The sequence below is a fragment of the Elaeis guineensis genome, chromosome 10, assembly GCF_000442705.2.
Source record: "Elaeis guineensis isolate ETL-2024a chromosome 10, EG11, whole genome shotgun sequence".
Lineage (NCBI taxonomy): Eukaryota > Viridiplantae > Streptophyta > Magnoliopsida > Arecales > Arecaceae > Elaeis > Elaeis guineensis.
Genome location: NC_026002.2, coordinates 43251545 through 43279187, shown reverse-complemented (window position 1 = coordinate 43279187; position 27643 = coordinate 43251545). Strand labels below are relative to the sequence as shown.

General features: G+C 38.3%; 3 protein-coding genes and 1 pseudogene across 4 annotated transcripts in view; all 4 read right to left on the bottom strand.

Annotated features, from left to right (window-relative positions):
* Positions 1-4019: 4019 nt before the first annotated feature.
* On the bottom strand, positions 4020-5770 carry LOC105033644 (cinnamoyl-CoA reductase CAD2). The gene is made up of 6 exons (XM_010908527.4): positions 5585-5770; positions 5313-5485; positions 4951-5136; positions 4715-4877; positions 4449-4635; positions 4020-4365 (listed from the first exon to the last, which is right to left on the bottom strand). Exons 1-6 carry the CDS (start codon positions 5697-5699, stop codon positions 4224-4226), a joined length of 966 nt encoding a protein of 321 aa, XP_010906829.1. The 5' UTR covers positions 5700-5770; the 3' UTR covers positions 4020-4223.
* A 1231-nt stretch (positions 5771-7001) lies between these two features.
* On the bottom strand, positions 7002-10506 carry LOC105033643 (phenylacetaldehyde reductase). The gene is made up of 7 exons (XM_010908526.4): positions 10371-10506; positions 8511-8834; positions 8253-8425; positions 7899-8084; positions 7668-7830; positions 7399-7588; positions 7002-7315 (listed from the first exon to the last, which is right to left on the bottom strand). The coding sequence occupies exons 2-7, from the start codon at positions 8623-8625 to the stop codon at positions 7171-7173; spliced, it is 972 nt and encodes a 323-aa protein (XP_010906828.1). The 5' UTR covers positions 8626-8834; positions 10371-10506; the 3' UTR covers positions 7002-7170.
* The window catches only part of LOC105033642 (uncharacterized), a 27412-nt gene continuing 10186 nt past the window's right edge, over positions 10418-27643 (bottom strand). The window contains exons 5-12 of one of the 2 annotated variants that reach the window (XM_010908525.4): positions 16907-17047; positions 16727-16783; positions 16261-16399; positions 14368-14472; positions 14020-14240; positions 10955-10996; positions 10764-10872; positions 10418-10562 (exon numbers count right to left, since the gene is read on the bottom strand). In XM_010908525.4, the coding sequence (XP_010906827.1) occupies positions 10561-10562; positions 10764-10872; positions 10955-10996; positions 14020-14240; positions 14368-14472; positions 16261-16399; positions 16727-16783; positions 16907-17047 (816 nt within the window). In that variant the 3' untranslated portion in view covers positions 10418-10560. Of the gene's footprint in view, positions 10873-10954; positions 10997-14019; positions 14241-14367; positions 14473-16260; positions 16400-16726; positions 16784-16906; positions 17048-27643 lie in introns of both variants that reach the window. The other variant, XM_010908523.4, reaches the window with a different exon arrangement.
* LOC109504995 (uncharacterized) lies at positions 17054-27102 on the bottom strand (annotated as a pseudogene).

The following is a 27643-nucleotide window of genomic DNA, read 5'->3' as shown; positions in this document are numbered from 1 at the left end:
AAAGCTCTTGTGGAGAACCAAACCGGATGCAAAATCAAAGCTTTGAGATCAGATCGAGGAGGAGAGTTCACCTCGAAGGCATTTGAGGAGTTCTGCAAATCTCAAGATATTTGGAGGACTTTGACTGCACCATACTCATCCCAGCAGAACGGCATAGCAAAAAGGAAGAATCAGACCATTCTTGACATGGTGAGAAGCATGCTGAAGATGAAAGAAATGCCAAAAGAGTTTTGGGCGGAAGCTGTGAACTGTGCGGTATACATTCTCAACCGTTGTCTAACAAAGAATCTTGAAGGAAGGACCCCTCAAGAAACATGGAATGGATATAGGCCAGATGTATCTCATCTGAGAGTGTTTGGTTGCATTGCCTATGCACACATCCCAGATCAAAGGAGAAGCAAGCTTGATGACAAGAGTTATCCTTGCATCTTTATAGGATATGATCAGAGATCCAAGGCATACAAACTTTATGATCCAAAGACGAAGAAGATCCTCATAAGCCGTGATGTGAAATTCAATGAAGAAGGAATCTGAAATTGGAGCACCAACATGATAGAGGTGCAAGAAGAAGAAGAACAAGTGAAGGCTCAAGTTGAAGATCCCACACCACCTTCATCACCTAGCACGAGAGCTCCATCTTCAAATGAAGAATCCAGAAAGACAAGAAGTATTCAAGATCTCTATGAGATGATGAGTCCCCTTAATCTCATTTGTTTATATGCTAATAAGGATGTAATCTCTTTTGAAGAAGCAGTGAAGAATAAAAACTAGAGGATGGCCATGAATGAAGAGATGAAGGCAATCCAGAAGAATAACACATGGAAGCTTATTACTCTTCCAGAAGGTCATGAACCCATCGGAGTGAAATGGGTATATAAGGTAAAGAAGAATGCAGAAGGAAAGGTAGAAAAATATAATGCTCGATTAGTAGCTAAAGGCTACAAGCAGCAAGCCGGAATTGACTACGAGGAGGTATTTGCTCCCGTAGCACGCATGGAGATAATTCGTCTGGTGATTTCTTTGGCTGCACAGAATAATTGGAACATCTACCAGTTAGATGTGAAGTCGGCATTTCTAAATGGCTTTCTAAAAAAAGAAGTATATGTTGAACAACCCAAAAGGTACGTGAAGAAGGGACATGAAGAGAAGGTTTTAAAGCTAAGGAAGGCACTTTATGGTTTAAAACAAGCTCCAAGAGCATGGAACTCAAGAATTGATGACTACTTCAAAGCAAATGGCTTCAAGCAATGTCCCTATGAGCATGCTGTGTATGTAAAGAAGAAAAATTCTAACATTCTACTTGTGTGTTTGTAAGTGGATGATCTTATTTTTACAGATAATAATCCACAAATGTTTGAGGAGTTCAAGCATGCCATGATGAAGGAGTTTGAGATGACAGACATGGGGTTAATGACATATTTTCTGGATTTGGAGGTCAAACAATATCAAAAAGGAATTTTCTTATCCCAAGAAGGTTATGCCAAAGAAATCTTGAAGAAATTCAAGATGAAAGATTGTAACCCTATAAGCACCTCCGTTAATTGTGGAGCAAAGCTGTCAAAAGAAGATGAAGGAGAGATTATGGACCCTACTCTCTATAGAAGCTTGGTAGGATGTCTGATTTACATGACATGTACTAGGTCGGATATTCTATATGCAGTCGGTCTAGTCAGCAGATTCATGGAAGAGCTCAAATTAATGCACTAGAAGGCAGCGAAGAGAATTCTTCGTTACATCCGAGGTACTATTACTGATGGGCTATTTTATTCTCATCATAGTAACTTGGAACTTGTGGGCTATTCAGATAGTGATTGGGCTGGAGACATGGATGATCAGAAGAGTACTTTCGGATTTGTATTTTCTATGGAAGATGCAGCTTTTTCATGGATGTCAAAGAAGCAACCTATTGTTACTCTTTCTACATGTGAAGCCGAATATGTTGCTGCATCCGCATATGTATCACATGCTATATGGCTAAGAAGCTTGCTGAAGGAAGTTCATTTTGAGCAAAAAGAACCTACCAAGATAAGTATTGATAGCAAGTCGGCTATTGCACTAGGAAAGAACCCGGTGTATCATCAAAGAAGCAAGCATATTGATGTGCATTTTCATTCAATCCGGGAATATGTGAAGAACAAAGAAGTAGAGCTACTGTATGTGAAGATACAAGATCAAGTTGCCGACATATTCACTAAACCATTAGGAGCAGAGCTCTTCACCAAGTTTAAAAGTTCTCTTGGCACGATGAAGAAAGAACAATTAAGTTTAAGGGGGAGTGTTGGAAAAAGAAAATATTAAATATATTGAAGAAATCGAAAGATCATTTTGTAAACTTAATTGAAGTGGTAAAAAATCAAGAGTCACATGAAAAATTCAAGAGTGACATGGGAAGTCTAAATGATAAATTTATTAAGAGAGTCAAAAGGTCATTTCTTATACCTATAAATAGGTGGTTGTTGTAGAATGTATGGTGTGGTGAGGTGGTATCAAAGAATAGAAAAAGAAAAGAAAGAGTTTGTGAGAAAAAATTGTACTGCTCCATTGTTTTATATAGTTTTTTATACTATTGTTGTATGTTCCACCACCATTACATATTCTATCAGCTCCGCTCTGATGAGTGGTGCGTGCGGGTCGCTGCCCCCTGGTGGAGATGCTGTTCCGCTCCGACGAGTGGTGTGTGCGGGTCACCGATCTGGTCCCATCCATCAAGCTAGACCCCCACGAGGAGGACGGCGTCTGCTCTCGCCACCTGGTAGAGATGTTGCTCCACTCCGATGAGTGGTGCGTGGAGGTCGTCGATCTAGTCTCGTCCATCAAGCTAGACCACCGCGAGGAGGACGACGTCCTCGCCCATACCCTCCACTTCGATTGTGCCTCCTATGTCTCCGTGGATAAAGCCCAGGTCTCTGTTTTTCCACTATTTTTCCATCCTCAGGATCTCAATCAGGTGGGAGGCTTGAAGCAAACGAAGCCCAAAAATACCGTCCGGATCCTCTGCTGTGCACCACACCATACGGTACGGTGCACAGCACACCCCATCCGTCATGTGATGGATGGCTGCATATAGTCACATACAACAAATGTGTATCCACATGCGGCCATCTATTGCACGATGGCTTATGCACTGTGCACCGCATCATGCGATGCCCAACAAAAAACTCGAGCTCTAAAAAATGCAATACTCACACATGGCTCCCTCCTCTTAAAACCTCCACGTGTCAAACGAAGACACCATCAATATAGATATTTTTATTTTAATATATATATATATTATAGAAGTATCAATAGTTTTAAAATTTATCAATATTTTTAAAAAGCGTCAGTCCCATCACATAAATTAACGACGCACGAATCAATATTATAGAAGTATCGATATTTTTAAGAAGCATCGAAAATATCTTCTATTTAATGACACGAAAAGCATCGAAAATACAAGCGTCAGTAAATTTCAATGCTATATCAAAGCGTTGGTAAGTTTAGTTTCCACCCTTTACTTATTGATGCTTTTTTAATGTTTCTGTTTGCATCGGAAGAGCATCTTGCAATGCTAATTAACATCGAAAATGATCATTTTTAGCATCAATAATGTTCTATTATCCCGCAGCAAGGATTTCCCTACAAACGGATATATATATATATATATATATATATATATATGAGTAGAATTAGAATCTAGCCTAGTTAGTAATACTAATGAGTCCATCCATCACAAAGTTCATTAACCAAGTCAGACTTGCACCAATATCTGCTACATCATGTGACTAAGACAATAGAACTCAGAATAATAATATGATCACAAATAATCATGAACTCCTTAATTATTCATTCAAATGACAATTTAGTTGATATTTTTATAATAAATTAAAATAAAAAATCAGTTCATAATCAATAGAAGCCCATCTTATGAGAATTTTTAACATTTCATGGCTTGTCTCCCAAACTACGATTATCTTTACGGATATTATCTTTACGGATATTATATTCATCAATAAGTTGCAATCTACAGTAACAAAAGTATGTATGCATACAAAGATTCTGCAAGCATTTTCATAAAACAATCAGCCTACATAACCTGAGACGACAACGACACAGAGTTGCTAGAAATCCTGCACAAAAGGTGCATATATAAACTATGCTTGCAGATTTTAGTCTTCTCAAATCAAGTAGTCTTCAGATTATCAACAAACAACATACAAATATCCAACAATCAGATAGCTCGTTCACTAGAGGTAGCCTTTGCTCTTCAAACTGTCCACAGTATCCTTGATCACTTGTTCCATGGATCTGAAATGAAGACCCAGTTCCATCAACTTCTTTGATGGACTCTCTGCCCTAACCAGCCAAGGTTGTTTGTCCTCTAAATGCCTGTAAACACACAGGGTTTCAAGCATCATATATTTCCTTAATTATAGAGGTCCGGTATTTACTATATGAGGGTCTCATCACACCTTGGAACTTGGAATTCAGGGTAGAGCTCGGCAACCTTAGCTACAAAGTCGCACCAACGGGTCATAGCCTCCACACATAGATGCCGTCCCTGTGCCGATGGCTTCTCATATAACAGAACGTGAGCCAGTGCCACATCTCTCACATCAACACATCCCATGTGCAAGTTCTCTAACTCTGCTACTCTACCTATGGCATGGACCGAGTAGCTCAGCTCATCAGCCACTATTTCATCAGCAATAAACGTAGGTAAGTAATAAATAGTTACCCTGGAGAAGGTCGAGCAAAGTGGCCACGGAGGCACCGATGGCTGGGGGAAGGACGGGACCCAATACCACCGAAGGATTGATCACCACCACGTCCAGCCCCTCTTTCGCGGCGAACTCCCAGGCTGCTCTCTCCGCCAAAATTTTCGAAACCGGATACCAGAGCTACAGCAAAGCGAAGCAAGTCAAATTATGCTAGAAGCTATTTGAATCACTGTGAGTGAGTGGACTCGCTCACCTCGAGCTTCTTGCAGTGGTCGATGTCGGTCCACGAGTCCTCATTGTAGGCCATGCCGGCGGGCCAGCTGGGGTTGGGGAAGATGGCTGCCGTTGACGACGTCACAACCACTCGCCTCACCTTGCTCTCCTGCGCCGCGCGGAGCACGTTGAGTGTCCCCTTCTCCGCGGGATCCAGCAGCTCCCTCTGCTCGCCTTCAAATTGTTAGAGAGGGGAAAGAGAACAAATATACTCGACTCATGCGCTTTTTCAAATCCACCTTAATTTGGTTAGTTCAAGATTCTTCTATTTCATCGCTACTTTCCAAGGATTTAAAAGGAAAAACCGAGATTGATAAATTAAGGAAGCAGTGAATTCGGTGCCTGAGGATCTTGGACGGGGATGAGCACGTTGGGGGAAGCAAGGTGGAAGACGCCGGTGGTGCCTTGGATTGCCGCCAGGATGGAGGTGTAGTCAAGCAAATCGATCTGGAAGAGGCGGAGCCGCTGCGAGGCCCCGTCGAGGCCTAGCAAGTGCTTCGTCTCGCCCTCGTCATCTACATATATATATATATCAGAACAAAGAAATTTATGGTGTTAATTTTATTTTATTTTTGCCATATCCAAGGAGACAGATAAGGGAAAGGGAACAGTACTCAAATCTTTGACGGTAGCATGAACGGTGTAGCCACGTTCGAGGAGGAGGCGGATCACCCATGATCCGATGAACCCGCTGCCGCCCGTCACGCATACCCTCCCTTCGCTCGACATCTCCGGTCTCTCTTCTTCTCTGGCTCTGTGGTTTCTAACCAAAGTGTGGGTCGTTCTCAGCAGGCCACATTAGTCGCAGGATAAGAGAAGTGGAAGCGGTAGGCGACGCGCCATGTGTAGGACCCAGGATGGGACGCTGCCTTAAGAATTCAAACCAAGGCCTGCTACGGGAATTAGCCAGTGTAGGACCTCTTGAGCCATAGTTAATAAAACATAAAAACAAAATTCGTAGGAAAAAAGAACAAAATCAAGGAACAGCTTGGATAAATGTAACACATCGACGTCGGTGCATGCACTAATTCAGCTAAGGCTAGCAACATCACGCTGCACGATCTGGTTCACAGAGCATTCTTTTCGCTAAGAAAATGTACAGCTAATGCTCCATACTGAGTTTTCTGAAGTCATGGTTTCTGATTGGCTTGATTTCCTAAGCTTACATGAACGAGTTAACTGAGTAATGATGTTTTCTTTTCTCGAGGGAAGGATAATGAAGTTTTTATAGGAGCATTCGTATTTTTTGTTTTACATAACCTTTGATTATGATCAACTTTCTTTTCTTTTTCCTTCATCACCAATGGTATGTACAATTTAGACACATTGATAACGTAAATCAATAAATCAGCGAACTTGAGCTCTATTTTCTTTGTGAGCTGATTTCCTCCTATTATTATAATATTTTCCTTTAGATCATGCGGCCTTTGAGCCTTTCGTACGGTTGTAATCGAATAAGTAGGCTCCGCCAGCAATGATGAAGGCGCTCCCATCAAATTCTTCTGTGCACGAGCTCCTCAAAAGATTCTTCTCCCACTTTTTTTTCAGTAGGATCTGCTCCTCTTCGAACTTACTAATTTGACCCCCAAGCTGCAACGGTCTTCGCATACGTTATACCAATTAGAATTTCTCATAAAGATGGACTTCTATTTGATTAAAATCTGATTTTATTATTTTATTATATTATACGAGTTAAGTTGTTATCTAAAATCAACCCAAAATTAACTTATGATCATACTATTAATTCGAACCCCATTGTCTAAATTGTATGATGCAGTGAGTATTGAGGTAGGTTTGAACTGATTAGTAGCCTTCGTAATTAGTAGACTGATTGGCATTATTAAACAGGTACACACATCAATGGGGAGGAGATGAAGATCTACCTATTGTTGCATTTTCTTCTTTAAAAAGAACCACTACTGGATTATTTTTATACATTTTTATATTCTAATCTCCTGCATGACATCAATAAAAAATTTAACAACCAAGAGTTGCAATCTACAGTGACAAATAGAAAATCTTGCAAGCATCTTCATAAAGCAGTCATCCTTCATAAGCAGAGACAACAAATAGCCGCCAGAAATCCAGTACAAAAGGTATATAAACTATACTAGCAGATTTTAGTCTTCCCAAATCATATAATCTTCAGATTATTAACAAAACAACATCCACATGATATCCAACAATAAAGTAGTTCATGTCACTGGAGATAGCCTTTGCTCCTCAAACCGTCCACAGTATCCTTGATCACTTGTCCCATGGATCTGAAATGAAGACCCAGTTCCATCAACTTCTTTGATGGACTCTCTGCCCTAACCAACCAAGGTTGTTTGTCCTCTGAATGCCTGTAAACACAAAAGGAATCAAGCACCATATAGTTGCTGAATTATAGAGGTACACTATTTGATATCTGAGCTTCTTATCACACCTTGGAATTTGGAATTCTGGGTAGAGCTCGGCGACCTTAGCTACAAGGTCGCACCAACGGGTTACAGCCTCCACACATAGATGCCGTCCCCGTGCCGATGGCTTCTCATATAACAGTATGTGAGCCAGTGCCACGTCTCTCACATCAACACATCCCATGTACGAGTTCAGTATCCCTCCTACATCTCTACCTACGGCATGCACCAAGTAGCTCAGCTCACCACCCACTACTTCAGGAGTAATAAACAGAGGTAAGCAACAAATAGTTACCCTGGATAAGGTGGAGCAAAATGGTTGCGCAGACACCAATAGCTGGGTGAAGCATGGGACCCAACACCATCCCGGGATTGATCACCACCACATCCAAACCCTCTTTTGCGGCGAACTCCCATGCTGCTCTCTCCGCCAAAGTTTTCGAAGCCGGATACCAGAACTACAACAAAGCACGCGAAATTATGCTAGAAGCTATTTGAATCACTGTGAGTGAGTGGACTCACTCACCTCGAGCTTCTTGCAGTAGTCGATGTCGGTCCATGAGTCCTCGTCGTAGACCACACCGGCGGGCCAGCTCGGGTTGGGTAAGATGGCTGCCGTTGACGATGTCACAACCACTCGCCTCACCTTGCACGCCCGTGCCGCGCGGAGCACGTTGAGTGTCCCCTTCTCCGCAGGATCTAGTTGCTCCCTCTGTTTGCCTTCAGATTGTTAAAAAAAGGGGAAAAGAAAACAAATATAGCAAACTCATGCTTGTTTTTTTTTTTTTTTTTTGATAAAATTGGATATTTGTTACATTGTTCTTTGAGTAAATAGAACTGAGATTGACAAAATAATGTAGTAGTGAATTTGGTTTGGTGCCTGAGGATCTTGGACGGGGCCGAACACGATGGGGAAAGCAAGGTGGAAGACGCCAGTAGTGCCTTGGACTGCCGCCAGGATGGAGGTGTAGTCAAGCAGATCCATCTGGAAGAGGCGAAGCCGTTGCGAGGCCCCGTCGAGGCCGAGCAAGTGCTTCGTCTCGCCTTCGTCATCTGCATATCAGAACAAAGAAATTTATGATGTTTATTTTTTTCATTCCATATCCAAGGAAACGGATAAGGGAGAGAGGAACGGTACTCAAATCTTTGACGGTAGCACGAACGGTGTAGCCACGTTCGAGGAGGAGGCGGATCACCCATGATCCGATGAACCCGCTGCCTCCCGTCACGCATACCCTCTTTTCGCTCGACATCTCCAGTCTCTCCCCTTCTGCCTTGCTTCCGCTTGCTCTGTGGCTTTTAACCAAGTTCTTAGCGCGACTCGGTCTCAACTCGGTACAATTGCCGTAGTATAAGAGGCATATAAGTGGTATACGATGCGCCACGTGTAACTCACGGAAACAGCTCGCGACACGTGAGGGTGACTTAATTCGCCCGTGCTTGACAATTCAAGCAAGTCCTGCTGTCACCCATTAACGTACAAAAACCGCAGGTAGTAGTCAGAAAAATCTATCCAATCCAAGCAAGTCCTGCTGTCACCCATTAACGTACAAAAACCGTCACCCATTAACGTACAAAAACCGTAGGAAATAGCCAGAAAAATCTATCCAATAGCTATGCACCGTTTTCAAATCTCATCAAACTCAAAAAAAAATAAAATTTAATTAAATTTAAATTTAAATAAAATTTAAAAATTATAATATAAATATAAATAATATTTTTTTATTTAAATTCAAAACTACGAATATAAATAATACTCAAATTTCATATCCAAATATATATATTTATAATTTTATTTTAATAATTTTATTTTGATTGATAATATACATAAATTTTTTTTTTGATTATTTATATATTCTATGTTTAATTGTAATGTTATTTTTATATTTAATTTTTATAAATTTAAATTTATAAATTATATTTTATATTGAATTAATAATTTTATTTTGATTGATAATATGTATAAAATTATTTTAATTATTTATTTTTTTGAATATAAGATAAATATAGAGCAAATATAGATTGAATATGGTGAAATAGATTATCCGTATATATCCCTCAATTTATTAGGTATAATGATGGATACTTCTTTTCTTAGCTGATCGAATATCGAATAAAATTTAAATATAAAATATTAAATTTAAATTTAAAAATAAATAATATAATATCCCATCCAAATCCTATTCATTATCATCTTTAAATGTAAAAACTATAATATATATATAGACAGGCCGACACACCCACACACATACATACTATAAGTTGAACCATATAATTAACCATCCAAATCGTAAGCCCAAACCATTTTAACATAGTTTACACTGACAAAAATGTATAGAAACTAAAATTTATATATTTTATTAATATCTAATCTATGCTTCGAGTCAATACAAAAATCATTTATGGTACTTACATGATAAAATCCATTTTATAAATTATAATCCCCATCTTAAAACATAGATACATTTAAATTTACTAAACATTAATTATTAAAACATTATAAAACATAATTAAAACCATCTATTTTGACACCTACTTGATAATCAGGTTAAAAGATTCTATTTGTCTCCTATTTATAGTTAGTTTAAAGGTATCTATTGTACCAGTATAGTGACATACATAACAGGGCATTTAAATTGAAAATTAACTTCATGGATCATGATCTATACATTTTTAAACATGAGCTAATTTACATTCACTAATCAAATCGTAGTAAAACATAACATCACACTACTAAAACTGTCGATCACCAGGACAGTAATCATCAAAATACATAAATTTCATGATAACTAGGATAGAAACCTGAATTTTCATATCTAAACATTTTTATAATGTATGTAATGTTCTACAATTTCAATATTAAGTTTCAATAGTATACCATCAATTTTAAATTCTCTTTTTCTAAGAAATTAACATAAAACGTGTAGCCCCTCTCTCTCACTACATATGAAAAAATCATAGTAAAATATAAAAATTAGCTGCATGTCAGAATGCATACTTTCAGTACACACTACTGGCACCCAACTGGGTATCCACGTGTAGACAGGACCATAAGAGTTTGTAGCTTCATTATACAAAATTGAGTTCCCACAGCTGTAGAATCATTCATACATCTTGAGTTACATTGAAAAAGGAATGTCTCAGGACTGGAACGGTTAAAACTACTCCTCCTAGATAGCCTCTCTGCTTCCTGTAACATCCAGCAGATCCCTTGTGAGAACCATCAGATTTTGAACAATTGCATCATCTCCGTGAATGTGATAAAAATAAATCTTTTAAGGCAAGTACCAATCATGATTAATGTAGGATCACAATTCCGTCTTCTGGTTTTTGGTGTATGTATTCGATCTTTTCAGAACGAAAAGTCTACGGAATAAATTTGACAACTTACAAATCAGGGAACAAGACTCGATTTGTTCTATCTTAGCTTCTGGCAATTCCAACTTCACATTGCAGACCGAATGAAAGTCATGCTTTAGATGGGGGTTGACAACTCGTTCCTGCATACAATGAAAAGTTCGTTACTTGAAGTGCGGGCAAAAAATCTGGCAAGCGTCTGGAAAGTAAATCCCCATGCCATACCTTGAAAACGTCGAATGGGCAAAAATCTGTGTCGCCACAACCCTGCCCAAATAAAACTCACAGAGATTTAAAATAATGAAAAAAATAAACATGAGACAACTTAAAGATAAAAAGCTTGCTAGCATTTTTATTTTTTTTTTAACCACTCTTGTAGTAGTGCTTAACAACAAAGAAGTAACAACCAATCATACAACCATAGCTATCCATATTGTTTTTATCCACAATAATTCAAGGTGCGATGCTTAAGCCATCCCCACCCTCTCACACTCCAAAAAAATAAAATAAATAAACACCATTAAAATTGCTAGGTAAATAAATGTAATTTCTGCCAACTCAGTAGAAGGGCAGATTCCCTCAAATTTGCATGCTTTAGTAGGTGCTCCACACTAATTACGTATGCACAAAACAAGCATGTACATTTAGAACACACCATTACAAGTACCTCCAGCAATGCATTCAATACGACAATAATTGAAAAAACAAGAGTCAGAATTACATAATGCTTGAGTTGTTCTCCATTTAGAATTTAGACTCAATGGTCAACTTAATACCCATTGAAGTTCATTTAACATTATTTGGAAATTGCAAAAGAGGGGGGAATGAATGACTCCAATCACATGAAATCCAAAAGGCAGCTAATCAGTCCACATCAGGGCTAGCCCTCTATAGTGACCGTAATTGCTCATGTCCACTGCTTGATGCAAATTTATGTTGCTAATAAATGTCCATCTTGACACAACTCCCCCCCCCCCTCCCCCCCCTCCCCCAACCCCTTCCTCTCTTCGCTTCCCTCTTCCTCCATAAACATATATGTCAAATGAGTTAAGATAGACCACAAGATTATACGAATACTAAGTCATGGTCAAGTTGAAACAAGACATGCTATATAAGCCCACAACAATTGCCAACTGTGAACTCGTAAAATGTGGTACTAATGCACATATGGCCAAAAACTTATGATTTGAGGGATGATTTATTGTAGTGCAGAATAGGGCAGTGGCTGCTTTTTTATAAAATGGGTAATCCATATCGTCTGACTGCAAGTGTTATACCTTTCTGAGGGGTTTTAAAAGGTAAAACTTTTAATCATAAAAACAACATGAAGATTACTCTTAATCATGAAAAAAGCTTGAAGATTAAGTTGATGTAGAGATGGTGTGATCCTGCAGTTAAGCCTGCCAGTGCACACCACATAACACTACCTCATTGGGTTCTACAGCCAAAGCACATTACTAGCTTTGTTTCCTATAAGAGAATTTCCTTAACACACTACATCAATTAGTGAATATGAAGTGCCCATTATTCTTAGTACAGATGAGTTTTTTTTTTCCCCCCCTGCAACTACCACCACTGTGTTATAGATGGAATAGTTAGATGCAATAAGGCTAAAGGAATGTGTGAAGGTGGGAAAGAAAACAATGGCAAAGTAACTGATGCTGAGAAAAGTACTCTTAACATTTTTTATAAAATGCTTTCTATTTATACGTCCACAGACACAGGCACATAAGCAAATATGCGAGCATGCATCCAAATCCAAACACACAGGGCAGACAATCGAATGAGCTGTTTCAGAGCAGCTTGTATTCAGCTCAAAGTCAGGTTTCTCGCTTAGTAAATGAGCCAAGGTAGAGCTAGGCTAAGCTTTTGCCCATGGTTGGCTCAGTTAGAGTCAAACTTATGAATAAAAGAATAATTAACTTCTATTGTATTATTTTAGTTATTATCCAGAAATAATAAATTATTTTTATAGTATTGAAGGCTAACATAATTTACAGAAAAAAAAGTGTATTCTTAACTATAGTATTGACATTAGCATGTTAATGCACACACACCACATGCATGTGAATGGGTGCACATGAACACACTTATATAATACATGCTCACATGCACTCACTTGCACAGATCTAAGCAACACGTACACCCACCATGTGTTTCAGAATTCAGATAAACAGACATGCTAAAGTTTCCCCATACTATGCATGCTAAAAGAGAGGAAATGGGAATATCTATTCTAATACATAACCAGAATTCTGAAATTACTCTCCATCCATGAGATCCACATCCTCCTTATACCAGCTTCTACAACTCCCATCTTCCACAAACATTTCCTGCTTATTCAGTTCTTGCTCCAAGGCTGAGCAACAAGTGCTCCTTCCAAAGTGCATTTATGACACTACATGAATAATAGCGTTTATACTCAATCTGATTGATGGATCACAGCCCTCAGTAGTGCCTCTCATGCTAGATTCCTATATATAATCTCTACTAGATCACTATAATGTTGACAATATTTGGCAAAGAACATGGCAGAGTTGTAATCAGCTAGCACTGCAAGAGGATAGGATCAACCCACTCTGATCCAAAACTGAAAGAAAATAGACATCCAAGTCTAAACTGAAGACATTTGGATCAATGTTGGATCAGAAAATGACCTGTTTCATATATGGATTAAATATGGATCACTAAGTGACCTAAGCCAAAACCAAACCAATGAAACTGACCCACAAATGTCCCTGAATTGAAGAAACTAATTTGCTTCTAGTGAAACTATTATCTAGTTAATGATCAATTTGAATTGTTGATGATTATCACCAAAAAATATGACATGACAAATTATTTATGGTTCTCAGTGAATCTTATGCACAATTAATCATGTAAACATGTTCTTCAATTGATGTTCAACAACCGAGTTATACATGTTTCTTACAATTTATTTTTTGGGTTACTTTTTGCCCAATGCAACTTGAAATACCTGATGGATAAAAAACATCTCAATCCTTATTTAACCCCAGCCAGATGGAAATAGATGGATTTATATTTTTGACCCACTTCAAAAATACGGATTTGTTACAGATTGTACCAAACCCAAACATAATCCCACCTGCCTTCCACGCTAGTACCAACCATACTGCATTCTGAAATCAACTCACTTTCATATGATTTTGCATCTATAATACAGAACATTGCTTTATTTAATTATCCTTTCAACAGTAAATGATGCTGCATTTTAATAAAGGATAATTAAAACAGTAAAAAGTATGCAGCATTTTCTTAGTTAATCTTACCGGCAGGGGAGTTGGGATTTCATTGTGTAGAACTTGCACGAAATACTTGCTTCTGTGAGCTCCAGACAGCATGATGTCACTAGAATTATTACCAGGACACTGGTACAAAGCTAACACATTATTTCCAGAAAAAGGTGCCACAATACTGCACCTCCAATTTCTTTTCTGAGGAGGCTTTGGAGGCAGGCATAAGGGTTGCTCTCTTTGTATTTGCTCAAATTCTGAGAATCAACCAAAAATATTTGTAAATAAATGGTTAAAAGATGGGATTTCTAAATATACAAGGATGAAAAGTCACGTAAAGAAATACTTGGATGTTAAATGTGCTCATCAGCTTAAAAACCTCACCAGATTCCTCAAGAAAGAGCCCGAGCAGACAGGTCAAAGGCACAACTGTCTCAGCATGTGCAAAGCGGAGCCTTGCCTTCTCAAAAATTCCAGGGGTGCGGTTTTCTGGAAACTCAATGATGTCACTAATCAATATAGAAGTTTAAATTGACAGTTTAAGATCTGCATCTCATTCAGAAATGTGATAGTGTTAATAATATCTTAGTAACATCTTGCATATGCATATTTTAGTCCTCCACTGGTGTTTGGCATGTGCATGGCAATGCATTTGCAATAACCTAGCTGGGGCAAACTATGGGCTCCATTTGATGATAAAGGGGATTGGTCATTGGATATCCACATCTAGCATGTGATGCATAATCCCGCATGAAAATTAACAAGGACAACTGCTAACACAATAGGGAAAAGGGACAGCTGACACAATAGGGAAGAGGAGGGTCAATACTTAATCCTTTTACCCCCTCCAAGTGTGTGGCTAAATAGTCAGGCCCTGTTATGACTCTAACCTGGCCATAAAGCAAATGAATAGCCAGGAGAAGCATCCAGGGGTTCCTCACTGCTTACTCAGATATATGAACAGTTAAGGTTAAGAACAGGGAAGACAGTGTATATGCCGAAAAATTCTTATAAAACCAGGCCATTCTTTAGTGGTATAAATAGGGAGTGGATTCGGGTATTGGAGGCGCAATCAAACTTCAAAATTCAAGTCCTAATTGATGAACTATATAAGTATACCAGAAAAGCAACTAAGTGTAAGCTATAGTGTGACCCTCCCAGTTTCCTTGATAGCAAAACTCCACTAAAAACAGTCTCTAGAATCAGTACAACATTAGAATTCATCAATGAAAGAGGACAGACAGATGATCCAGTGAACATAACTATGCAGATGAAGGTGCCTACCTATGTACATATGTTGCCATAAATGACAACAAACATAGATTGTGTCGAAAATCCATACCACAAATTTCAAGCTTTATCTCAACAGCATGGTTTCAGTTTTTGTATTTATTAACCATAGGTTTATATGATTATTGAAAATGCATACTTGCATATAGCTGTCACTAGTGTACCATGTATATACAGAGTAAAATGGACATTGGGATGGGACATGTGTTGAGCATGTTGTAGTTGCAATAACTGAATCAAGTCAGAAACAAAACTATGCCATTTTGAAATTTGAATGTGAACACTTCTAGCTTCAAATTCAGCAGCATACTTGAATATGTTTAGTGGAAAAAAATGTGTTAGGTAGAATTATATGGTTCTCAGCAACACGACGGACTTCTAAAGACCAAACATAAGTGGAGTTGACTGATAAATAGTAAGTGCTTCTTTTACAATCAAACCTTTTAGACAGTAACTGCATTATAGCTCAAGTTTTTAAAAAATCTTCGAAGTTGACTATTGTGTATTAAAATCTAAGCATGGTTTAACACTAAATATGAGATGAAGATTCGATACTTCTCATATCATTGACATACAAACTTACGATTACAAAGCCTTAATCATGTATATAGTAGCTTAATTGACAACAAAAGATAAGGATAATCAATACTTCAATGTTTCAAAATTCTAGATAGCAAGCAATGTCATCTAAATAATGATCAATGTTCAAAATTCTAGATAGCAAGCAACGTCATCTAAACAATGAGCAAAGTCACCTAGATAGCAATACAATGTCATAATCTGGCCACATTTTAGAGGGAATTTTAGTTGCACAACAACTCCGGAAGTTGTTAACACCATATTCACTTCTTTATAATGACCATACTTGGTGGCATTTGGGAGAGAGAATATAATTCCCAGCAGCAAACTAAAAGAGGCTCAAATGCATTGCACATGCCTCCAACTAGCATGATGGTAAACAGGTTAATATCAATGGGTTCAAACTACCTTCTTTAGCCATGATTGCTTCCTCCATTGATTGAACAATGTCTTGGAGTAATGGCACTCCCATGCGATAATTAATGGCTTTGCCATAACCTTTTAGTAGAAATACCTCCAGGTCATCTGTCCACTCAAGTAAAGAGACCTGAAGATGTAAACAAGTGAAAATCCAATAGGGATTTAGTACAAGGAAGAGACTTATATAATATTCCACTTTTCTAAAGTCAATTTGTTATTAGAGAAGGAACACAGAGCATTCAACTAAATGTTTGACAAGAATGATGCTAGATGCAATAATTCATAAATATCATCATCATAAGAAGTATATTCATTCTGCTTTTATCCTAAGTGATGAATATGAAATATTAAGCAGAATTTAAGCATTCTAGCACTGAATGACGTGTGCTAAAAAGCAAAGCATGCAACTTCTTGAACCTAACAACCAACATGCCACATGCATTAAAAGCATTACCTCATAAGCACTGAACAGGCCACAAGCTTGATCAGTAATTTCCAACAAGGATGCTTCCTGCATTTAACGGAACAATTACTCTTGTGACGCAAAATAGTTTAAAAAAAAGTCTCAAATAGTGTTACACGAGGCTCAAGGTAGCATAGCTGCCCTTGCATCAACCAAACAACTAATCTTTACCTGTTTGCAAAGAAACCAAAGAGAGGCAACATCCTGTCTTGTGAAATTCAGCTGGTAACGAGTGACTAATGAAGAAGTAATTTCATCCAAAATCGGTTCTTTGAGCTTTTCAACAGCAGGTTCCTGACTGCGCCTAAATTCCTGTAACAGCGCAATCTATAAAAAATACTTGCTAACCTGATGTTTAACCATCTATAACTAAAAGCTCATCATAGTCCATGTGACTGCATAATGCAATGCAAGTCTGTTTGGTAACCAAACTGAAAAGTGCTTTTAGTATGAGAAAATGACAATAAAGGATACTGAACAGCGCTTTCAATTTTTTTTTAACTCTTTATACTATCAAGAACTATTATTATAAAGTATTCTCAATTTACTAGTTATTTATTTTGAATAGTATAATATTAGAATAATATAATATTGTAATATAATAGTATAATATTGTGGGAATATAATAATGTTATACTATTAGTTCTCAAGAGATAATCCATTAACGCATGTACAGCATATCATGGCATTATACCTTCCCAAGATTATATTGCACAATAAATGAGCTAGCAGATGGGAAGTACCAATTTTTTTAACATTAGGTTAATAAACTGATTATTTCACACATAATAATGAATAACAAACATAATTTGTAATTTATAATTCAGATTGTGGATGCACAATATAGGTACACGCAATGGCTCAAGCTGAACTAACAAATGGATGCACACATTCATGCTTGTAGACACACTTATTATACTAGTTAAGCTAATAGATGCTTCCTAACAAAGTGTTTAATATCTAAACCCAGGACTGTCATACCATCCTGAACCACCCGATTCATGCCGTACCATGCCATACAAGGTCAAAACCAGTATGAAAATTATATTCGGGTAATGAGACCTACACCAACCCATACCAAGGCGTATCAAGGTGTGTACTTACTCACTAAAAGGTGTACAAAGATAAAAAGTGAGAAAAACATAGCTTGACAGCTATCTCGCTATAGGGTGCATGCTATATCGTACCGATCTATACCACATCAAAACGGTAATGTACCCAGTACCAAGATTGCATTGGAGTGGTAATTTACGCTGTCCCATTAGGTACTTGACCCGATTCGACCCTAATGGGGTGCAGGTTTTACTCGATCCATAGTGCATCAAAAGAAGGCACGAGTAAACCCGATCCGGATATTTATGACTCCTCATAAATCTCTCCATGAGGCAAAAACAAGTGATTTGTATCCAAAAAAAAAAATGATTTTTGTAGTTTTACACGACATAATCCATCCAACCTATTCCATCTAACTCGACCCATCCTGAGTACAAGTAATGGCCTACCTAACCCATTGTCATCCCTAAGATTGTGGACCTTAGATGGCTGATAGCTAAGGGCAGCATGGATTTGGTATAACAAGATCAAATGAAGTCATGGTATCAAAAGTGATAGGATACTTGCCAAATCAAGCTATTGACATATTCACAATCACTATCATTCTTACTTATGACTACATGAACATTTTTCAATACTTTTTCTTTCAAATTCATAATTGCTAATGCATAGACAAACCTCTGCATTGATATTGCACATTTTTAAAGAAGTTATAATCTATTTCAATTAAAAGACTATACTCAGTGTTTAGAAAGGAGTGCCTAAGTGCATGGTGCTGGCAAAGCCCACCCCCAACACCTACGAAATTAATTGACTCCACCAATAAAGGAACGGAAAAAAAGAGGAACTTAAAATAGCTAGAGTTGTGCAATGGCTTCTCCACTTTGTAGTAAATCTAAAACGACTACATTCGGTGTTTTGACTATTCCTAGGTATTCACAAACAAGTGGATTTTTATTAATTGATTAGATATAAATTACATTTCACTAATTGAAAAACTATGTAAATTTTACAATTGAATGGTGGGCTATGTATGGTGCTTCAACTCCTAATTTACGGAAGTTTGCAATAAAGGTTTTGAGCTTAACATGCAGCGCATTTAGGTGCAAAAGAAATTGAAGCATTTTTGAACAGGTAGCTAGCATCCAATTATATGATTTAAAGTAGATAGAAATCAAATATTCATAGGATAAATACCGAATCAGGGGATCTTGGTTTCATGTTGAATCATTAACAAAAATTATCCTTCAAATCTTGTAGTGATGATAGGGAGGTGTTAAGACTCGAAGGAGGAAGAGTACGTTAGCATAGCCGATTGATTATGGTGTGTTAGAAGCCACACTATAGCACGTATGATAGAAAGGAGATGATAGTTGAAAGAGTAGGGGTGGATCACTCTCTTCAAAGGTCAAAAACACCACCTTGGCAGGCCCCTCCAAGGATGCAGCTCTCACGATGCTAACCCACAAACACTAGAAATCCACCAAAAAGAAAGAAAGAAAGAATAGAGAGAAAACAAAGAGAGAATAATTCCCACAATAGAATTTTCACTACTCAAGAATCTTCAATATTGATTATAAGAAAAGCCCTAATGAGGGTATTTACAAATAGTGCAAGGGAACTCTTTTCTTCAACTTTCCAATGTGAGATTCCAAGTCCTATTCTAACTAGGGGTGCAATCGGGTCGAGCCAAGTCGAGTCAAGTAGCTATAAGCTCAAGCTCGACTCGACTCAAAATACTCGGACTCAAAACTCAACTCGAGATCGACCGAACCTTAATATCCCAAGCTCGAGCTCGAATCGATGAAAAAAAGATGAAGCTCGAGATCGACTCAACTCGAATATCAGCCAAGCCATAGTCAAGCTCGAAATCGAACCTTAATCTGTTAATAATATATACTTTAATATATATTATAAATAAAAATAATATTATTAAAAAGATATATAAATTCGAGTAAGCTTGCGAGCTTTTGAGTCAAGTATCTTACTACTCAAGCTCGATAATAAACGAGTCGAGTCGAGCTTGGACTCCAGTCAAGCTCAAGTAGCTCACGAGCGGCTCGACTCGTTTGCACCCCTAATTCTAACTCGAAAAATCCTAACCACTAACTTTTCTAATAATATCAAAAATTTTTAAAATAAAAATTCACAAAAATCAAAACTCCCTAGAATTTACTAACATCAAATTTTTTTAACTAATATAAAAGAATAACTAGTCACCAAAAACTAGTCGTGTCCCAAGTCCAATACATATAGGACCTGCGACCCATGCGGTCGGAATCCGCAACCCATGCAGCGAGGAGCCATGACCCATTCAACCGGGACTAGCGACCCGTGTGGCCATCACATGCATTAGGCACTCCAACATCATCTCCTTTAGTTAGAGAAAAGTCACCATCAAGTCTAGATCTTTTTGGTCTTCATCATCTTCATAATACGGTAATAGTTCAACTAGGCTGAATGTTGCAAATACTTCATAGTCTCTAGGAAGTTCAATTTTGTATGTATTATCATCGACGTGCCTCAAAACCTTGAGAGAACCATCAATTATTTTGTTGCATAGTGTTCCAATGGCAAATTGCAATACAAAGGTATCGAGGCTAGGCAACAAGCATAAGATGTTGATATAGTCCTCAAAGTTTGATGAGAAGACAAGATCCAAATCAGATACAGTTGGATGATCGATAAAACCAATGCCATGGTCAAACACAGTAAAGAGAAAAATGACACACAACTTGGGGCCTTACAACCTGATAGGTTGCCCATGATCATCATACTTCTTGGCAGTGATGGACATGGCAAACAATCATGGAAGCCATGGGTAGTTGGGATCATAGTCACCTGAGTACCACATAATGGGGAGCTTTCTTTCTGAATGGTAGGGTGGCAATTTTTTTCGATTCGATGGATACCCGCTCCAATCCGAACCGAATGGAGTGAATTTTATCCGATCCGATTAAGAAGGAATAGGTATGGATTCTAGAAAAATTATCCGAAGCAGATTCGGATCGGATGTAGGTAATAGTATGCCCCACCCCGATAATATCTCTCTTATTTAAATAAAACTTAAGACACATCTCTCTCATTAAATAAAATCCAAAATCCAGCCAAGGCCCCCCACCCCACCCGGCCACCCTAACACTTAAGGGCCAAACCCTAGTGGCGCTGCGGCAGCCTAACAGATGTCCACTTACCCCCACCCTAGCGGCGGCCCTATGGGGGCATGGTGGTGGACGAGGATGCCGACGACGGACAGGAATGCTAATGCCGACAAGAGCCTCCCTATTCGGCCGCTCCATAACTCCCACCCAATTAAAACTACTGAGGATGGAAAAACCAAAGGGAAAATCGGGGGAAAACATAGGCAAAATCAATAGAAAAAAAGGAAAGACGAATAAAAATCAAAAGGTAAGACCATTCCCCACATAGATTGATATATTTTTTTCCTTTCCTTTTTTCTCTTCATTTCATTTTCTTTTTCATAGATATATGGGAAAGGAGGACACTTGAGAGAGATCGGAGGGGTTTCTTAGGTTTTGGTTGAGGTTTTGTCTCAAGCATATGGGTTTTGTGCAAGTTGTGGCGGTGTGAGTTGGTCCCTTGAGGTTTTGAGAGCTCACTCTTCGTGGAAGCATGATATTTTGTAGGGTTTGGGGATGGGGCAGCAGGCGATGGTGGGGCAGTGGCGGAAATGGGGAGCAAAGAAGGGCAGCGACGAATGGAGTGGAGGGAGGTTGGAAGTGGGGCGAAATGAGAGATCAAGTAGAAGAAGGATTTCGGGTATACCCAACCCGACCAAAGATAGATATGGGTACGGGCATGGGTATGGATTTTTTCCTAGCAAGGCAGGTACTGATATCGGTCGACCCGACCAATATCCAACCCATTGCCACCCCTACTGAATGGTGTTTTCCATAGGGAACATATGCAATGGCAGCACCACCTTGTTCGCCAGGTAAGATCACCAAAACTACAAGGCCTTTGGAAGCATTTGCAACATCATTGATGAGCTTTGTTTGGAAGCTAGGAAGGAGATTTGACTGGTCTAATCTCAGAATCTAGATTCAACCCAGCATTGATTATTGCCCCATTGGTAGCCTTTACAGCATTCAAATCCTAAACAATACTATCTTGCGAGGTGTAAGCCACATTACCACAGTCCTGCTTGTAGTGAACTTTAACCTCCTTGATAACAAGGTGGCTTCCTTGATAATGGCATTAAACAAGGTGGGCTCTTGGCTAACTAGTCCAATCTTCCGCCATCACCCTAGCCTCAAAGTCTTTAGGTTGACACCATCTATTATCACCTCACCAGCCTGTGAATCATAAAATTTTTCCACCAAGCTAAGCACATTAGATTTGCCACCGCCACTCTCTCCAACTAGAGCCATGGTTCTACCACTTGGTAGATCATTATGGAGGTGCTTGGTTTGTCACCAGAATCAGAATCGGAATTAGAATCAGAATGGATTGGAATACAAATCGGAATGACCAAATCCCCTAAAGCGTTTGGTTCATAACCGGAATTGGAATCGAAATAGAAATATAAATCCATATGGGAGAGTGGAAATTGAGTTTTAGGTAGATTGGGCCATCCTATTCCACCATGAAATCGGAATCAGAATCGGAACGGGACTCTCCCTAACCAAGCGGCTAGAATGAGAGTTACCACTCCGATTCCCATTCCAAACCTCCATTCTCCCCAACCAAGCACCACCTATATGTAATGAGAAGCCATCAAATATCAACTGACCAGGCTTTGCTGTGCAGCTGAAATAAATATCTTTAAGTTCAATGTCATCCTTGATATCTTCCAACATGATGCCGTTTGTGCCATAGATAGTCTTAAAACATTTTACATGTTGCTGCTTCTACTGCCACAGATGCATTCAAACAGCAAGATAACCGGCCAAGGGACATTCCACCAATCACAATGGCTTCTATGACATTCATGACAACTCCACCTTGCCTGACTCTGCAAAGATGATAATCTGTTGGAGGTTTTCAAATGCAATCTCATTGCACCTTCCCTAATGCCTGATCTTCTTTCCATGTAAAGAAAAAAAATGAGTGTACACTGGTAGTATTGGGGCGTACTTCTGTAGCTGACCTCTGCGAAGCAACTGAGACAGATCTATTGTTGTCCGTGACTTTATCAGCAGTATCTTTGCCTGAACGGAGATTGCTATCTGCCTTACCAATTAGCTTCCATCCTGGATGTTTGGCTCCCCTCAATGACTTAGCCACCTTTCTCCTGGTTCCATGTGTTAGCTCCAGGCCAGTCCCAACTGAAGCAGCATGCTCCTTCATTTTGGGAACTGATTTATGGTCTGGAGATTCCTCAAGGGCCACTGTTGTTTTGTCTAGTATTAAGTTGTGATTTGGTGCAAGCTATGATTCACCGGCTCTTGAATTTGTCAGGTCAGAGTCAGATGTATCAGGAGCAGGTCCAGGTTAAAACATTAGACACCAACTCTTGTACACTACTGATATCATTCTGTTCAATCTCTTCTGTGCTCCAAGTTAATGACAATAAGGATTCTGTCTCCAAGTCTTGCCTCTGCACAGCATGGTTAGAGACTTAAAGAGTTTTTCTCTGGCTCAATTTCTTCTATGCTTCTTCTAAATGGGTCAATATTTGATGTTGTGGATCCTAGATACAACTATCTAGTTTGAAGATATCCACTGCAATTCATATCTTGTTTGAAGGTGAGTTCGTTTGTGGATTTCCCTAAAGAGGCATCAATAGTTTCTGTTGCCCATCTCAAAGAGTTCCAAGCTGCAAAGCTTTTTCATCATCTTCTCCAGCTTGGCTAGGAGTACTACCACCATAATCCAATGTGAGCTCTGTCTGCTGATTCCTTGGCAAGGCCTTCAAAGCTCAAAGCCTTGATGCTTTCTTTTTGGCAACAAAGCCATCAACTTTCTCCAGTTCCTCCTAATGTCTGTGATGTGCAAAGACTGACCTTTTCTCCCATCACAGTGACTCAGCTACAGATCTTCTAAAGGATATAAACCCCATGATCAAATATTGGTGAGACCAAAGCTTCCTTGCCATGCAAAGTGCACTTAGTATGGACGATTGTTGTAGCGAAACAAATCATCTTTGCCAGCTCCGACAGTAGTATTAAGGCTGCAGCGGATGATCAAGACTTAATCTTGATCGGCATGCACTAACCTTTCCATGCTTGGACCTTCCTCGTCCCACTTGACTGGCTGATCTTCTTCCTCATCTTCTGTGCATGATACTTCTTCCACCAAAAAGACAAGTTTTTTATTTGGGTAGTCGGCTGCAGTATGCCCAAATCCTTGGCACCTGAAACACTTGCGACGGTTGGAGATGACAGTGTTGGAATGGCTAGGGTTGCTAAGGATGCCCTTGTCCTTCTTTTGAGGTGGTTGGGAGCTGCTGGCCTTTGAAGTTGCCGACATTTTTTTCAATATGGAACTCCCCCAATTGGATGCTCCATCTCTATACCTTGGAAAGGCAAATTATTTATTCTTAATTGTTGCTTCTCAACTTTTGTTGCCAATCATATCATGTCGTTCAACATCCAATAGGGTTGAAGTTGCACGACTCGCTTAATTTCAAGCTTCAATCCTCCAAGATATCATGCTATAATTTGCTCTTCAGATTCCTTAATATCACGTCATGAGGAGTTGCTCAAATTCTATTGTATATTCTTCTACGTTTATGTCATGCTGCCTAATATGAAGCTTAAGAATGTATTCTAATGATAATCTTCAAGTAGGAATGTACATTTGAGTTCGCCATGCATCTTGTCCCATATTCAGATCTTGCCACATCCTTCATGCTCATGTTGTCAATTCAAATTTTCCCACCAAATTGATGTGTACTTTTTGAGCTTGATGGCGACTAGCTTCACAAGTCGACTGTTGGAAACTTCTTTAAACTCAAAAACTTGCTCAATGGTGTGGAGACAATCAGCAAACTCGTCCGGTTACAAGCATCCTTCAAAGTCGGCAATGTCTATTTGGATACTGAAGTCACGATGGTTAGGAAATCGTCCTCGTTCATGTTGGTGTCAGGTATCTTCTTCACTCGATGAAGATGCCTTTCTATTGTAGAATAGATTAAATTCTTCTACTTCATTGGAACACTCACTTTCATCATTAAATGGCCCTCTATCATAGTAGTAATTGGAATGCTATCGATGTCGACGTCCACATTGCTCTTGCCATTGATGAAGCCACTAATTTTTTTGTCAAAGTTATTCAAGCCAGTGATGCAATTCATCTAATTCGATGTCTTGCAGATCTTACTCACATTCAACATGCTCTTTGATGTTGCGGCAACCAAGCAGCGTCTTGAAACCATGCTTTGATACAAATTGATACTGGGGAGATTGAACTTTGGCTGAAAACTCGAAGAAGGGTATGTTGGTGCAACCAGGGAGATTGAACTTTGGCTGAAAACTCGAAGAAAGGTATGTCAGTGCAACCGATTGTGGTGAGGTAGAAAGCCAACTATGATACATATGACACAAGGAATATGGTAGTTTGAAAAAGTGAAGGGGTGGATCACTATCTTCCAAAGCCAAAAACACCACCTTGACAGGCCACTCCAAGGATACAGATCTCGCGATGCCCACTCGCAAACCCTAGAAATCCACCAAAAGGAAGGATAGAGAGAATAGAGAGAAAATAAAGGGAGAATAATTCCCACAATAGAATTTTCACTATTCAGGGATCTTCAGCTCTGATTACAAGAGGATACTAGTGGGGGTGTATCCATTAGTAGCACAAAGAAGCTCTTTTCTTCAACTTTCCAATGTGGAATTCAAAATCCTATTCTAACTTGAAGAATCCTAACTACTAACTTTTCTAAAAATATGGAAGTTCTTTAAAGAAAAATTCACAAAAATCAAAGCTCCATAGAATTTACTAATATCAAACTTTTCTAATTGATGGAAAAGAATGACTCATCACCAAAACTAGTCATGTCCCAAGACACGTGTACAAGACCTGCTACCCATGCAGCCGGATTGTGACCCGTGCATCCGAGATCTGCGACCCCTAGGTCAAGATCCATGACCCGTTAGGCCATCACGTGCACTAAGCATTCCAGCATCATGCAACTTCATAACAAGAGATTAGGTTAGATAAAACTTAAAAAACATTCGAATGATTACGTCTTTGTTAAATACAACCAGGGTTTGAAGCAACGATACAAGTTACATGATACAATTGATCCCATCTCCTTGAAAGAAATTGATGATAGTAATATGTGGCTCATGGGGAGGATGGGTGATTATAATGACAGCACACAAGATGACTTGGTTTTTGATAATCTATAATGGGGTACTGTTGCTAAAGCTACCGAAGTTGGAAAGACTAAACACAACACTAGATGAACATCAACAAGTGTGAAATCAAGAGCAGGTACCCAAGCTTCAAGTTCTAATCCAGGGTTGACATTGATGAAGAAGAGGCTGATTTAGATGAGAACGAAGATGCGGACTATGCAAACTAGAAGTCTAATAATGATGAAGATGAAAATGATGTTGCACTTCTTGATGATGATGATGATGATGTTTAGGAATTCAAACTCCATAGATCTCTTGGAAATTTTGGATGAGATTTGAGATTTCATGATTAGATGTCTTGGTCTTTTGGAGTTGCATTTGCACTTTTAATATTTTGCCTCTCCTTTTGAGTTTAGACAATTGATCTCTGATCTCTGAACACTTTATAACTTGTTCATAGCCTAATCATGGTTCACCATACCGGGCCGAACCGTCCGATACATGGCGTACCGAGCCGGACCGGCGCCTTACCGATCCGGTTCGAACCTTTTTTTCGAAAAATCCCCCCAAACCGCACCGAACCGGCCGATTCGGTCCGGTTCGCATCCATACCGCCCGAAATCGGGCGGTATGGTCGGTTCGGTACCGGTTCGACGTGAACCGAACCGTGCCGACATCCCCCACGTGAAAAAAGTTGAGAGGGGGGAGAGGGGAAGGGGGTGGGGTCGGAGAGTTTTTAAATGGCTGAAAGGCGTTAAAGTTCCTGAGAAATCTCAGAGAACTCCCGAAACGTATGAAGGTCTCAATGAAACTGTTGAGACCTCCGAAAAATTAGAAAAAAAAAGAAAAAACTCTGTCAAATTGCAGGAGTGATTCAAGGAGAGGCTGATCTTTGGTCGAAGGTAAGATAATGTGTTATTTTTTTAGTAAATATTTATTTTTTTATTTTTATTGTTAAAAATAAGATAAGAATGAGAAAGAATGAAAATAAGAGAAAATCATGCCAAAATCTTGTAATTTTGGTATGATTTAATTATATGTGATAGATCTTTGAAATATCTACACGATGACACCAAAATTATTAATTTTTATTAATTATATATTTTTTAAATATTTTTATATATTTATTCATTTAAAAATTAATAAAAAATTAAATTTTAAAAAAAAAAATCAGAGTTTGAGAATCATGTTTAGAATAATTCAAACTACTTAAATCTAATTTCAAATTTTTTTTTAAATATTTGAAATTAAAAAATTATTTTTTTAATTATTTAAATTAAAAAATTTAATTATAAAATAAAAAATATATAAAAATAGTGTTATATTTTACTTAATTTAAAAATATTATTTGAAACATATAACATATTTATTTTGAATTTATAAGTTTTAAAATAATTATTAAAATTATTTTAAAATTATATATAATTATTTTAATTATCATTAAACTATCGTATTTTGTTATACTTGCATATATTTATAAGAAAAAAATTTAGAGCATGACATTCATTCACTTTAATTAATCAGCTATTTTATAGTATATATTTATTTATATAAAAATTATTTAAAAAAATAAAAAATTAAAAAATTA